This window comes from Thalia democratica, chromosome 1 (genome assembly GCF_965202585.1).
Source record: "Thalia democratica chromosome 1, ktThaDemo2.hap1.1, whole genome shotgun sequence".
Classification (NCBI taxonomy): Eukaryota; Metazoa; Chordata; class Thaliacea; order Salpida; family Salpidae; genus Thalia; species Thalia democratica.
In genome coordinates, this window is record NC_139165.1 from 70,193,785 (window position 1) to 70,209,811 (window position 16,027).

At 26.8% G+C, this 16,027-nt stretch overlaps 1 protein-coding gene across 1 annotated transcript; it reads left to right on the forward strand.

Annotated features, from left to right (window-relative positions):
• The first annotated feature begins 1,017 nt into the window (after positions 1-1,017).
• On the forward strand, positions 1,018-14,415 carry LOC145839785 (transient receptor potential cation channel subfamily A member 1-like). Its single transcript, XM_082947247.1, has 25 exons — positions 1,018-1,166; positions 1,875-1,960; positions 2,190-2,361; positions 2,440-2,633; positions 2,830-2,999; positions 3,147-3,290; positions 3,636-3,803; positions 4,124-4,292; positions 4,686-4,799; positions 5,759-5,974; positions 6,919-7,019; positions 7,137-7,269; positions 7,515-7,673; positions 7,968-8,075; positions 8,504-8,581; positions 8,930-9,100; positions 9,159-9,229; positions 9,466-9,597; positions 10,356-10,584; positions 10,768-10,937; positions 11,347-11,476; positions 11,761-12,027; positions 12,797-12,922; positions 13,303-13,409; positions 13,820-14,415. The coding sequence occupies exons 1-25, from the start codon at positions 1,130-1,132 to the stop codon at positions 14,013-14,015; spliced, it is 3,648 nt and encodes a 1,215-aa protein (XP_082803373.1). The 5' UTR covers positions 1,018-1,129; the 3' UTR covers positions 14,016-14,415.
• The last annotated feature ends 1,612 nt before the right edge of the window (positions 14,416-16,027 follow it).

The window sequence follows — 16,027 nt, forward strand, 5'->3', positions numbered from 1 at the left end:
AATTCAGTTTTAGTTAAAAACCAAATAAGTAGCTGAAAATAAATTACTAAATAAGCAAAAATTAACGTTATATATTAGTTTTGTTTATATGTTTAGATATTGTTAATTGCTTTATAAAACATATATAAAGCATAATTTACATAGTAAAAATACTTTGAATTTCTACTACCCTTTAGTTGATTTTTTAAAAGTTTGTTCCTTTTTAAAACTTAAAGAAATTACAAACTAACAAACTAAACTTTAAGTTTAAACATTGTTAATCTATAAAATTGTTTTGCTGCTAATAAAATAAGAAGTATAATCTTACATTGATAAGTTGTAAAGTTATAAACTTTTTCTCATGGTTTTTTAATACTTTTAATAATAATATTTTACTAAAAAACTGAAAAGTGATTTTAAAGTTTAATAAATTATTTACAAAAGTGTCAAAAGTGTCGTTATTTACGCAAGAAACACAGAGTTGTTTTAACAAGTTAAATGGCTATTAATTTTAAATTGTGTATACTTACTAATGAACTTTTAACTTGTTAAAAAAGACTATTGTCTATTTTTTTGAATACACTGTTTAGCCTTTAAAAAATAGTCTAATGTATCAAGTTACAGACGTATTTTATAAAGCTGAGCTTGAGTTAAATGACATATATCAGTTTATTAATACTAACTTACAAACTATATAAAGATGTGTATACGATAAGTAACTTATATAATACTTTTTTGTTTCTACAACTGTTATAACAATAATATTAAAAATTGCTTTTCTACAACATTACCTAGAATTATGTTATAACTTAAGTATTCTTAAATAGAAACAATGTAAATAATAAATAAAAAGTAACGAATATAAAACAACTTTGATTTATTTTTAAAATTTCTTAGAAAATAAACAATTTTATAAATTCAAATTGACTAATAAAAAAATTACCATACTTCTGTTTGTTTTTGTTTTACTAAAGTTTGGAACATTTGTATATACGGTGTTATAAAAAAATTTTTGAACTTTCATTCTTTATAGAAATCTTTAAGAAAATCTTTAGACGAAAATGAAAACAGAACGGAAATAGATTTAGGAATAAAATTAGTTGCTTTACATAAGTTAAATAGACAAATTTATGGTCATCTATTCTACACTATGTCTAAAACTGAAGATGAAAAAGGTTTTGAAATAGGTTTGTTTTTCTCTATTGTTCCTTGTACACACCTAATAACAATTACTGTTATTAATGCCTAAAAATATTTTAATAGAATGTACAACTGTGCTGTAAATACATAAACTGTTTTATTGTTGCCAGTTTTAAATAGAAAAAATAAAAATAGCTTTTTTTTTTGAAAATTTTCAAAGGTCTATACCAATTGTATTGCTGTATAGAATTTTCAGCTTAAAACACCGTATAATTATTTAATTTATAGATGTTATTCGAGAAACGTTAAGTAAAGTTTAAAAACTTCTTAACCAATTTTTTAAACCAAATATCTTCATTCTAAACTTATTTAGGTTAACTTTTTACCATATTTTAAACTTGTTCTGCAATAATGATTACACTATATAAAACTACTAAGTAGAACTTTTTTTAAATATAGTTTAGTTTTGATAAACTTAGTAAATAAATACAGTTTAAAAAAATACTAAACTTTTTACAATCTACCTATTAAGCTTATGTGTACGTTCTAAAACAAAAATTGTAAAGACTTATTTTACTAAAGAAGTTATTAAAAAAGATTAAGAGCTTATTATACAGTTTGTTTTACATAGTTGGTCGCTTATATTTTATACAAGTATACTACGTAATAAATTGAACAACTCAGTATTTAATATAATCATAGTAAATTTAAAAACTATTTATTTTATAAAATAAATTGATATATGTTTTAAACAGGCAACAATAATAGCAACGCAAATGAGAGTCCACCGGAGTATAAAGATGTTTATTTAAATGGGAAAAACCAATTCGCTGTATTGCAAGTTCGTAATTTTTTCTTACAGTGTATAAATATGTTTAATAATTTTTTAGTTTAAAAATGATGATCAAATTTTATCTAAATTTTTGCTGTAGCTTTAATTCATAAAAATTAATTTAATTTTTTTCTTATTTGTTTTAAATAAGTTGAAAAACTTCATTATTGATAAGCAACACACTTTATTAGAATTTTATCAAAACATTTAGTTTCAACTTTTCAAAAATTTACTTCAGTGTGCAAAAAATGGAAACGTTGATGAACTAGCTGAGATTATGACAGAAAATCCAGACATCTTACTGGTCAATGACAACAATGGAGCTACTTGCTTTCATTTTGCGGCAATGTCTGGAAACTGTAACATCGTGGAGTCTGTTTTTAACTTTTCACCTGCAATTGGAGAAGAGCGTAAGTTGTGATTGTTTTCTTAATAAAATAAAGAATATTTTAATTACAAATTATTTTAAATGCTAACCATGCTTGTAGTTTTAGAGTCAAAAAATATTTTCGATGAAACTCCATTACATTGGGCAGCGCGCTATGATCAAGGTGATGTTGTTACAATTTTAATGAAAAAAGGAGCAAAGCATAATAACTTGAATAGTAAAGGATTGTGTCCCATACATGTTGCAGTTTTTAGAGGGTCTTTAAAGGCATTGAAGAGCATCATAACTTCAAAAGTATTACATAAACATCTACAAGATATTTCAGCTTTAAGTAAACAAGGCTTAAATATCAGTTTTAAAACAAAAAAAGAATAATCTAAACATAACTTAAAACAAACATCACAAAACTAATTACGTAGTTTTTAATATTTAGAATATCAACGAAAAAAATATGAAAGCATTCATTTTTAATCAAGTTTGCTTATGACAGGTAAACTTGGACGTAAAGTCAGTAACAGGGAAGACGGCACTTCACCAAGCAGCATACAATGATGACATTGAAGTGTGCCAGCTTCTTATCGACAACGGAGCTTCTTTGTGCGTTGGTTGTAACCAAGGTTGTCATCCCATCCACATTGCTGCTGCGGCTGGTGCCACAAAGTAATAAATATCAATAAAATTAGATGTGTTTAAATTTTAAATTTGTTTGTTAACTAAAAACTAAGAAAACATGATTTTATTTTACTTTTCAGCTCAGAATTTATCATACAGGTTTTCACCAAGACTTTTTCTTAAAATTTTCAACAGAACAATTGAGTTGCTGCTAAAGGAGTGCAACAAAAGAGAAATGTCTTTTGAAGAAGTCTTATCCTTAAAAGACCATGAAGACAACACTCCTCTTCGTAGTGCAGTTTCTGGAGGAAACAAAGATGCAATACAAATATGTCTTGAGTTTGTTTCATATAAGTCTAAGAATAAATAGTCCAATGTGCTTACAGAAACTAAAATAATTAGTGTATTTGTAAAACAAATACAATTAATTAGTAACAGAGAAAAAAAAACACTAATAAAACTTAAACATTTAAAAAAAAGTATCAAAACTGTTGTACGATAAAATATTTAACAACTTTTGATCGATTTTAAATAATTATATTTCTCAATAAAAAAATATGACACTTTTTTTCTTTTTTTTGTTTAGAAACTACTTCTTCCCTAGATTACACTGTTATCAATTTAGAAAAAGTCTAAAGCTAGCTAGTTTTAAATAGTTTTACAAATTTTTGAAACAAATACAAGTTATGGAGCGAGACTTGATCTGAAACAGTCTGACAAATCAACCCCTATGCACGTTTTGTGCTCCCAAGGAAGCCTGGATACAATTAAATTGATGTTCAATTTGAAACCTCAACAAGCTAAAGTTGCACTTTCCATGCATGACAAGGAAAATCACACTCCTTTGCACAAGTTAGTTTTTTTTTCTCTTTAAAATTTTAGTGTTTTATGTATTTTTTTATTAAAACCAACTCAACTTTTAGCAAATATTTTCATCTTAAAAAGTTAAAATAAAATGAAAAAAAAATGTTATGTAATATATAAAAACAAGTTACTCAAAACAACGCAAATTATATAAACTTTAAATACAGCTCTAATGTTAATAATCCCAAGTACTGATAACTTAAGCAACAACAGATTTAAATTGCATCTACAATTAAAACATAGTACTTTAAACACAATCGTACTCAGAGATTAAAACTAATCGGCATAAAAACACAAACAACACTAAGGGCGGCCATGTTTAACCACATCGAAATCATTCGCTTCCTGGTTGCCATGGGAGCTGACGTCACGGCGGTGGACACAGATCAGCGCACACCGATGCTCGTTGCTGCGTCACGTGGATGTATGGAAAGCGTGAACATTTTGCTGGAAAGCTCGCCTGATCCTAAAATAAAAGTTAGTTTGAAAATAAAAAGTGCCCTTTGTTAGTATGAAGGTATTTGCTAAATACTTTCAGGTAATTACTGTAATGAAGTCTCGTTTCTAGCAATCTAATTAAGATTTATGTTTTTGTAATTACCAGATTTCGAAACAAAAAAACTTTGAAAACAGTCAGTTGGAATGTAGGACTTTGTATCAAGCTTTTTTTTCATGACAGATACATTAATTAATGTTTTCTTCAAAATAAAACAAATTGTTTGTTATAACATTAAAATATCTGACCATCGTCGTTGAGTAAATGAAATATAAAGGCAAAAAAATATTCCAATCAAAACTTTATAAAGATTGCACATCTATGTTTTGATATTAAAAACAATTAAATTATAAGAAATATAAGCTTACTTTTAGGATAAAAACGGGCAAAACTTGCTTCATCTTCTTGTGTTGAGAGGGGGAAATATATGTAGATTGGGAAGAAGCTCGAAGCAAGACTTTTCTAAATCATTTGCAGACATACTAACGGTAAGAAAACTTAAACTTATTTTAAGCATATAAAGCTACCTTAATTTATTTTATTTTTTTTAACAGTTAAAAACAAACACTTTTATGAAAAGTAGCGAAATTGGTTAAATATGTGTTTAATTGACCTTTTATTTTACTTAGGTAACATAAAGTTATAAATCAACTTAAAAAAAAAAATTTACTACCTTATCTTAAGCCCAACCACATAATTTAGCTCTACTAATTAAAGCAGTTTTATGTGATTATAAGCTCACAAAGTGTGTATTATTAATAAAAACATTGGATTAAGCGAGTAAGTTCTCGATTTCATTTTTGTTAAAAGGTTTGAACTCACCAATACAATTGTTTTTATATTAAATATAACACTGATTTTACTTTATTTATTTTAATAAAACTTAAAGAAACTTCCAAAAAGCTAAGTAAAACAAGGCTTTGTAAGATTCGAAACAAGTATATAACAAAACTGTAATAACAACAATTAAAAACTAATTAAGTAAAAAATAAAATGAACTAAAAAAAAAACAACAAAACTGCATAAATTAAATTTGTTTTGTTGTTAAATCCACCTAAATTAAAAACTATTTTTAAACTTTAATAGTTCAAAATAACAAACCAATTTACATATATTAAATGTGAGCAAAGAAAGTTTTCAACAAATTAAACAATTAACCTTTTCGAAGCAATGTGAAGCTTAAGTTACGTAATAGCTTAAACTTTTTTTTTAATGATTTTTTTAATGTCGTATACTAATAGAAACTTGAAAAAAAAAGTTACCAACAAATGTTTAACTGTTTGTTTTACAGATATATTTTATAATGATTATAAAAAATTAAAATTAAAAATTATCATACAATTTTAAAAACAATTTCATAAAAAGATATCACTAATCTATAAATTAGCAATCTAGAAACCGCTAACGTAAGTTAAGCATGTCATAATCACCAAAAACAAATTTGAAGAAAAATGAAGTGAACTCCATGCTGAATGAGGTGGACTCCCACGGGTGCACCCCCCTTCACTACTCCTGCCAACATGAAAACCTCGCCAGCTTGTCGGCCCTCCTCAATCTCGGAGTGAGCGGAAAGGAGAAAACAAGCAAGTGTCAGTCTCCTCTTCACTTCGCCTCCATGTACGGGAGGTACAACGCATGCAGGAGGCTTCTCAACAGCAGACAAGTTATTAGTTTTTAAATTTGTGTTAAAAAAAATGTTTTTAATAGTATAATATGCTGAATTTTATAACACTTATTGTTTTAAAGCAAATAAATCAAATTTCTTTATTCTTCTAAACGTAAAGTTAATAATGATTGCTTTCATTTTTTCTTTTCATTTACCACAATATAGATATGAACTACTAATACAATTTTTATACCACCTTACAAAGAGTTCTAAAAAGTTTGTTCAAGTTTAAAAATAAGTAACTTTTTAAGTGTAACATATAACAAACACTTTTTTTTCGGGTAGGTGTCAAACATGCACGAAGGGACTTTTTTGCACGGCGTCAATTTTCCAAAAAGAAACTTTTGCACGAAGGGTAACTTTTGAACGGGGATACTTTTGCACGGGTTGAACTTTTTATTAGTATTTTTTTTTAAGTTTTGTTTTTAATTTTTACTGTCACTGTTACCCCTTACCGTTACCCTCGGTCTGTAGCTTTTTTTTTGGTCTGATTTATTACTGTTATTTTCTTTTGTTAACTATCACCTTTACCCCTAACCCTTACCCTGGTCAGTATTTTTTTCTTGTTATTAAGTTTTTTATTATCACTGTTACCCCTAATCCTTACCTTTGGTCGATAATTTTTCTTTATTAATAATATTTTTTTTACTCTCGTGCAAAAGTGACTCTTTAAGCAAAAGTTTTTTCGTGCAAAAATGTCCCTTTGTGCATAAGTGTCTTTTCGTGCATGTTTAAAAAATGTATTCGTTTATATTTGACTCACTTCCCTCTTTTTCTATGAAAAGTTTTCAAACTAAAAAAACAAACTTTAAATTTGTTTGAACTTGAGTTAGAATACATGTTTTGAAATCTTATAAAAGTTCGTTAAAGTTATATCAAAACAACTTCAAAACAAATAATCTTTTTCCTAATAATTATATAAACAAATAAATACAATTCAGGGACCTCACATGATCAATGAAAAAGACAACGATGGTTACACTTCGCTCCATCTAGCGTCCATGAATGGACATTTCAGTGTTGTTCAGCTTTTAATTAATAAGTAAGATGTTGGAAAAGATACGGTTATCTAGAATTATTTAAAACAGTTAAACATTGCAAATGAAGTTAAAATTAGTTTAAATCATATATATTAAATGTAATTTCAAATTTATAATAGAGGAGCAAACATATATCGAACAAATAAGGGGAGGACAGCGGTTCACGAGGCTGCCTCATCTGGCTTTATCAAGACACTGAAGATCCTCGTGGATACTTACTACTACTTGATCGATCAGCAAGATGAAGACGGGGTAAATTGCTAAATAATTTATCTGATTGTATATCAAATTTTTAAACCTTTTTGAAAGTTTATTGTAACTATGTTTGAATAGCTTCTTTTAGTTTTACAAAACCTATTCAAAAGTCTTACATTTTGTGATCTAAAGTTTTTTTGACATACTTGAAATTTTTTATAAAGAAATTTTCCTTTAACATCATACTAAAACTACTATTTAAAAACTTAATAAAAACAACAACAAATAGTACAAATAAACAGAACACTCCGCTGCATTTAGCTGCTAGTCACGGTCAAATGCTGATGGTCAAGTGCCTGTTAGATTTTAACTGCAAAATTCTAACAAATAAACGAGGATTTACCGCTTTTATCATTTCAATTTTCAATCAAAATTCAAATGTTGCAAACACTTTTGTCGAAGTAACTATAACTTATTTAGTTTTAATAATTTTATGCTTGTTAAAATTATTGTAAGATCATGTGTTGTTTTAAACTTATTTACAATAATTTCGCAGATCAATTTAAACAAAACACTTTTTTGAAAATACTTATTAAAGAACTCTACACGAAACTTTTAACTATGTCTTTAAAAGAAATTAAACGTAAATTTGCACATTTCAATGAAATTTAACAATAGTAGAATAGTAGCAGTCATTTTGTAGAAAAATATTTCTTTGATGTTGATTAAGTGAGTAAGTATAAAATCTACAACAGCACGATAGATGGGAAGAACTTATGCTTAAAACTGAAGATCCGTCGAATCCAGATCTATCTGTTGTTCCTCCATACTTGCTAGTAAAGTTTTTGCCTGAAACTTTTAAAGTTAGTTTAATGACTAAACTAATCTGTAAATCTACAAGAATGTTTTTGATCGTAGAAAAGTATTTTTGACTTCTTATTTTTCTAAAGTGTTAGATTTATTCTATTACAAAAAATAAATAAATACAGCTTTAAAGATTTTTTTTTACTCGGATTAATATGCTGAAAAACTAAAAAAAAAATAAACTTTTGATTTTAAAAACTATAAAAAACTTGGTGTAAACTTTATTTACTTTAGAGTTTAAAAATTTTCAGTATAAAAATTTTTATTACAACTTAAACAAAAGTTAATTTTTAAGTTTTTCAAACGTCTATGTTTAACTTTAAACAGTTTATATACCAAAAGTTTTATTCATAAAAAAGGTTTTCTACTTACTATATAAAGTTTTAACTGCCTAGAACTGATTACCTAAAAGCAATAATTCTCTCAGCTTGTTCTTGATAAATGTATTACAACTGCTGACTGCGACAGAAAAAGTTTTGATTACTGGATACGCTACGACTTTAAAGTTAGTTTTAAAAACTATATAGATTGATTTCAATACTTTTAAACCAATAAATAAAGGTTCACATTATTTTTACTTTAATAAAAAATGAGGTTTTATTTTATGGTATAAGAATAACTTTCGTTACAATTATATTTGCAAGAACTAATTGCTTATGATTTTTTAAACATATAATAACACATTTACACACCCTATTTTATTTTAACCTAAAAAATCCTTAATATTTAAAAGTACAATAAAAGTACAATAAAATGTACAATAAATAAAAAATATATTAATGATAGTTAAAATTATGATTAACTTTCATAGTTTCAAAGTCTTCTTCTTTAATAAAAAGTAAACAAATTTTAGTACCTTCAACCAGATGTAAAACGACTTCAAGGTATAAAAAAGCAGTACAAGTTTTTATCGAAAATAAAAAATTCAGTGGGCACAGTAGAAAGTTTAAGTCCAAAGGTAGCTGATAAAAAGCCCGCTCAAAAAACTTCTCCAACAAAATTTACAAATCTACCTGTGCTTAATGTGAGATTATTCATATAATGATTTAATTAAAAAAATAATAAGATTTAATATTTTTTAGAAAATGGTTGAATACAATAGGGTTGAGTGTTTACGTCACCCTGTGTCTAAAGCATATCTAAAACATAAATGGTAGCTTATTAGTTTAGTTTTAAACATATCTCTTTATAATAATTTTATAAAAGTGTAAACAGTTTTTTATATATAAAACAACTAAAAACTTAAATATAATGAGTTCGTAATCCATATAATGTAATACATTTAAATATTATTCTAAGCCATCAAAGTTAAAATAGTTAACTAAAAACAAACAAAAACAAATTTAAAATTTAAATCATATTTACCGTAAAAGAAGTTATTATTAAAAGGCAAGCATATGGAAGAATAGTGCACAACTTTCATGTTATATTTTTTCTGATGAGTCTCTTACCAATGAGCTACATCGTTCTAACTACTGATTATATTGCTCATTATGAAGCAGACGGAACTGTATACCAAAGGTTTTTACCGCTTGTAATTGATTTTTAGAATAAAGTTTTAAAAAAAATTGAAACAAATGTTAAATTAGAAATGCTATATTTTTGTAAGTTTAATAAAACTTTTAAATACAATCGAAAATAGTATTTTATTGCATTAACAAAAAAAAATATCTTAACATTATTTAAATTTGTAAATTTTGAAAAGCAGATAAGTGTAAGACAATCTTTTTTGTAATTAATAAGCAAAAAAATTATTGTTCTATGCTCATAAATCTAGTTAAATACTATTTTGAAAAAATCATTTATAGTGAAATAGCATAGCTTTATTTAAAATATAGCTAAGCTTTTATGTATTAAAACTCTCACATTTAACTACAAGCAAGGTTTTCTGGTAGCATAAAAAGTTTTTAATGCAACTTCAATGCAAACTACACAAAGTAGTTTAGAAAAATTCCTTAATAGGATTGATAGATTATTCAGAAAACATCTCATATATATCTAAACGTCAACAACTGATTATTACTGTTATTTTTACTGTAATGTATTTTATATACACTATATTAACTACTTTTTTTTTAAGTATTTACTGAACAAATATCGAAACAAGAAAAAAATTCAGAAACTTTTTGATTAATTTAGTAATGTTAAAGTTTAATAACAAACATAACAGAAAAAGACTCAACAATTTCCAGTAAAGTTTCCACTCGCACGAGTTAAAAAACATTGCTTGATCTTTAGAGACATCTACTGTTACGTTTTCTTTCAATGTAAAACAACAGACCTTACGAGAAAACTTCCGATGGACTCGTTTACGATGAAGAGGAATCTAGCGGAGGAGGGAAAGGAGGTGGTGGTGGTAGCAGTAGCGGAGGAGGAAGACGAAGAGGCCCAGCAGAAATAATTCAGCAGGACACGGAGTTCACTTACGTTCAGTGGATCATGATGCTCCTCATCGTGCTCGTGAACGGGTTGGAACTAATCAAGGAGCTCACACAAGCTTACTTTCAGGTTATAATTTTGGTTTTGCATGAAAACAATAAACTGAACTAAAAATTATCTAATACGAAAAAATATTAATCTAATTTAGAGATTGAATATTTTAAAAAAATATTAAAGTATTTAGTTTCATGTGTTTAAGTTTTAAATTATGTTTTTTGTTAATTAAAATTGAGTTTTATATTTTTTAAATAGAAATGGTCCTACTTCTCAGAAGTTCAAAACTTGTTTGAGCTGATTCTGTACGCATCCTGCTTGCTATTTGTCACTCCTTTTCTGTTCAGAAGCTCCCACCATTGGCAATTTGAAGTCGGTGCCCTTGCTGTCTTCTTATCTTGGTTCAACCTTTTACTGTATCTTCAAAAGTAAGTGTTAAGACAGACATGACTGTTTCATCTTTTTGTACCAAATTTTGATCTAATGAATTCATACCTGTTAGTTTATAGTTTAAACGTATAAAGGTATATTTTAAATAGCTTACTTAAAACATAACATTGTGATAAAAAATACGAGGAATCGTAAATGATAACTTAAAAAAATTCAAAATATTCACTAAGCATTGAAGTAAGTTAATTGCTTTTTTGCATTTACGTTTCAATTTTAATGATTAAATTTCTATTTTACAGTACGTTTGTTACTTTTTGCATAATATTTACGTAGAACTATTTTATCTTTATACTAAACAATGTACTTACAGTTTGTTTTTATTTTTTATAATAGTCAGCTCTTTACATATGAACAAAACAATATAAAACATAGACTGAAATGTTTCAGGTTTGACTTGTACGGAGTATATGTTACTATGTTTCTGGCTGTATACAAAACTTTGATTCGAGTTTTGTTTGTGTTTAGTATACTAATACTGGCATTTTGCTTTTCATTTCATATGCTCATACCAACTGAGGTAAGTGGAAAATAATACTAAAAAATTAAAAGTTTACATAAACATTATAAAAAAAAGGAACAAACTATAAAATTTAGTTGAGCATAAAGTTAAATTCACTTTAAAAACAAGTTATAATTTTTTACATTAATAAAACTGTTTTTTTAGTTTCCAAAACAAAAGCTTCTTATAAATCTGTGTAAATAATTTAACTAAAAAAATAACTTTACTTATATTTCAAGACACACCATACCAGACTTATCTAAACTAGTTTGATACGAACTATCGATGATTTTTTTATAAAGATAGGGGGCGCTTTCAAAACTCCCATGGTGGCGTACATCACGATGATAAGCGTGCTGCTGGGAGAAATTGGGTGGAAGGAGTACTTCATCCTGCCGCTGGAGGACGACAGCGTGGAGACGCTCCACCTGAACTTCACCACCCACATCATGATAGTGGTGCTGATGATCACCATGCCCATCCTCCTCATGAACCTGCTCATCGGGTTGGCGGTGGGGGACATCGCCACCGTGCAGAGCAACGCCCAGCTGCAGTCCATCGCCATGCAGGTTCGTTTGTACACGTGTGGAGATTTTGTTTAAGTTGCGTTTAATAGCAGTTGAAATTGAGAGACTTTCGTCAAATTTGGCTAAAGTTTTAAAAATATAAATAGAAAAAATAAACAATAATATTAAAAACAATGTTAATTAAAAAGAACAATCAAATTTTTGCTTATCTATTTTAAATTATAAAGTGTGTTTCTAGCAACAGCCTGTCGATGATGTTCAAAGTTTGCTTACTATATAAAAATTATTTGTTATAATTAGGCAATACTTTTCCTTCTAATTTTCGCTTCTGATAAATATACTTAGGTAAATTGTTTTGATAAAGTTTTAAAGGTTTGTAAAACTTATTTTATTTGCTATATAAGTATGTTTACATTTAATTTGTAATAGTTGTGCATACTAATGCTCGTACAATATAAAAAATGCTAAGCCGTTAAACTATCCTATATTTGCTGGATGAAATGTTCTAAATACTATATTAACCAATTTTTTTCATTGTAATAGCTTATAATATAAAATTCAATTTCTTCAATCTTATAGTTTTTTGTTAAAAATGTTGTCTAGTGAAGGTTGAATTATATAAAGTTATAAAATACTAACACTTTAGTACAAACATTAAAACAATAGAATTTTTTGAAAAATACTTTTTCATAAACATAGAACTTAAGCACATAAACAATGCTTTACTTTTTATTAAGAAAGATAAACACTTTTTTATATATAAACTTAAGTAAATTTATGTAAAAATAAAAAGTAGAGGTTTTTAATACAGGTACGCTCACATACTGCTATTGAAAAGCATATCCCTTTTAGAATACTGTTCCGTATTGACAAAAACTTCTTTGTAAAATACCCAAACAGAAAGGCAATTTCTTACATCAAAAACTTTCTATCAAAGGTTTTTATTGTGACTTTAATTTTTTTTTTGATGTATTTAGTTATGAAATTTAAATGGTTATGAACAAGCAACAGTTAATAAAAAATTATTATATAAACTAACTTAATGTAAAAGCTTGTTTTTGGTTTAAAAACGTTATGAGTTTTTGTTACGTTTTAAATATCTAAAGTTTGCAATTGCTCACAGAAAAACTAACTATATCAAATTTTGTTGTTTTTAAAGGTGTAGTCGCAATAAGTGTTAAAGACTTGAATTTAAGCTTTAATTAAATAACAAACTGTTTTAAAATAAAACATAACTTTTTTGCGATCAGTTAAATTGTTTAACTTGTTTACTTTAAATTGAAGCAGACTTAATGAGTGATGATTTTTCTTATTAAGATCCACATCAGTAATGAAGAAGAAGAGTCAAGTACGCCACCTAGCGATAACAAAAATGATGTTTTGTACGACCCTGTCAAGCACGAGTTACTCAAACAAAAAATCAGGTAGGTTTTTTTTTTACTTAACGCATGACTTTGAATTGTAGACTTAAATAATAAATAGAATTCAAAAAAAAACATTTAAAACAAAAACACAGCGTTAATACACAACCAGTTGTACATTTAATAAGAAAATTTTTGTTAGTTCTTAAAAAATTGAAGCGCGAAATATCTTACAATAAAATTTAAGAAGGTTAAAAAGCTATAGGACATTTTACTACATTAAGAACAAGTTATTATAAGAACGATACCGCTAAAACAGATCAAACAGCTACTACCTTTTTATTCTATTCAAAACTAGTAAATGAAAGTTATAAAACTAAGACAAGTTATCAACAGAAAAATACAGTTGTACTTTTTTAGGCAATTTAATCTCTGCATAAGTGCAAAGTTTTGTTTAATTATTTTCCATATAGAATGAAGGAGATGCAGAAGTCAATGAATCGTCAACACGACCTTCTGCGTCTCATAGTTCAGAAGATGGATATAACGGAGGAGAGGGAGGATGAGGAAGATTACCTGCCGACATACCAATCTCCAATTCATCAGCTGTCAAGTAATCCCCGTTCAACTGCAGCTAATGCATTGAATTCTGCTAATAAAGCTATTTAGATTTGATTTTTTTAGCTACTTCATTTTGTGTTTTGGCTTAAAGTTTTTAAAGTTGCTTTTGCTTAGCTTGTGGAACAACTTTATTAGAAAAACCACAACTATTCAGTGTACAAAAATACTATTTTATAAATAATGCTTTTGATTTTTGGCTCACTCATCTTTTTGGGTAGGTGTCAGAAAAGCACTGGACGTCACTTTAGCACGGAGTGACATTTAGCACGGCGTCATTTTAGCACGGAGTGATATTTTAGCACGGAATAATTTTAAGTCTTTTTAAATGTTTACTTAATATATTCAATTACTCAATAACTATCAAGATAACAAACAAATAAATGCGCAAGTTAGTTCTAACACTTTTGAAAGTATCGTCTCAAAAAAAGAGTTAATTTTTTTTTTTACTAGCAGCACTTTAAATTAAGCTGTTTCTTAAAGTTTAAAAACAACAACATTTTTAAACAATAAAAAAAATAAAAAACTAAGCAGGTAGAAAAATTGTCGAATTAAGTTTATTTACCCTTGTAGTAGTCTTTATATAAATTTTATAACATAAATATCACAACATAAAACATGGTACGAAAAGTATCAAAATATTTTCGTTAAAATCTATATAACAAAATACGTTACTAAAGTTTGTAAATTTACTTTTATATTAGTTTTAGTTAAAACTTTAACTTTTAACACATTTCAATATTGTTAACTTTTAGTTTACATGTTGTAAATTAAAAGTTTGTTGTACAAAATTAATTTGTATTCAGTTTACATGTTGCATAGTTCGTTTTAAGAATTTTAAACATAATAGTACAAATGTTATTTAAGCATAGAAGAAAAAATTTGAAAAATAAATTGCCGTGCTAAAGCGACGCCATGCTAAAGTGTCACTCCGTGCTAAAATGTCATTCTGTGCTAAAGTTAAGCCGTCCTTTTCTGACCCGTTGATCATCTTTTTATAAGAAATAAAAAAACTATTAAAAACATCAAAAACTGCTACTTATATTTTAATAAAAGTAAATAACTCTAGAGCAATATAAGTACACAATCTCATTAATTTTAAAAGAATAACAAAAAATTTACTAATGTTTAAATATAAAGTTTAGCTTTATAAAATATTAGTTTAGTTCAGTTTATAACAACAGTTTGTCAAATAAATGTATTATATTTAATGAGCGTTGTATCTAAAAGACTGACAAATAGTAAAAATTCGTTATACTAGTCTAAACATTTTCGAACAGATATCAGAATTTAAAGCTACACCTTTATTTTATTGATTATATAAATTTAAAAAACAAAAATAGGCTATTTATATACAGTGTTTTTTGACTGGTTGATCAGTATTATCCTCAAAACTATCTAATTTTTATTGGTTTAATCATTTATTTATGTTGTGCAAAATAAACAACTAGTTTATAAATAACAAAAACATCGGCGAAAGCCTGCGGAGCAGAAGCCTGGACTTTCAAATGCCGAGAGACAACAAGCTCAAGTTTAACAAAAGGGTTGATCAAACCAATTCGATCATCAGACCACAAGCCTTCGGTAGACTGAGACTGGTTTCGTCCTTATTATGACTCATCAGTCAGTCACAACCGAAATAAAAAAAATATATAAAAACGTAAAGTATTTTTTATTTTAATTTAAAAAAAAATTAGATTAGTTAAATTATTCAGCAAAAAGGTTAAAAAAAATTCTTAGTTTACAAGGCAAACTTTTTAACTTAGGTTTTAAAAATGTTAAACATGATTGCTTACTAAACTTTTTATTATGTACTTTTTTAATGAATTTTTTTCGAAAACAACAAGGCTATAAACGAATAAAAACTATAAAAAATCGTAATCATTGAGAAAACAAGTACTTTAATCTATACAAAATCTAAAGTATTATTTATAGAAACAAACCGTCAATATATAAAAACTTTTAAGAATGAATTAACTGGTAAAGTCTAATTTTTTCTTTGCAAATCAAAACACTATATTTTTTTGGAAAAAAATCTAATACAAAAGACTTAGTATAACATT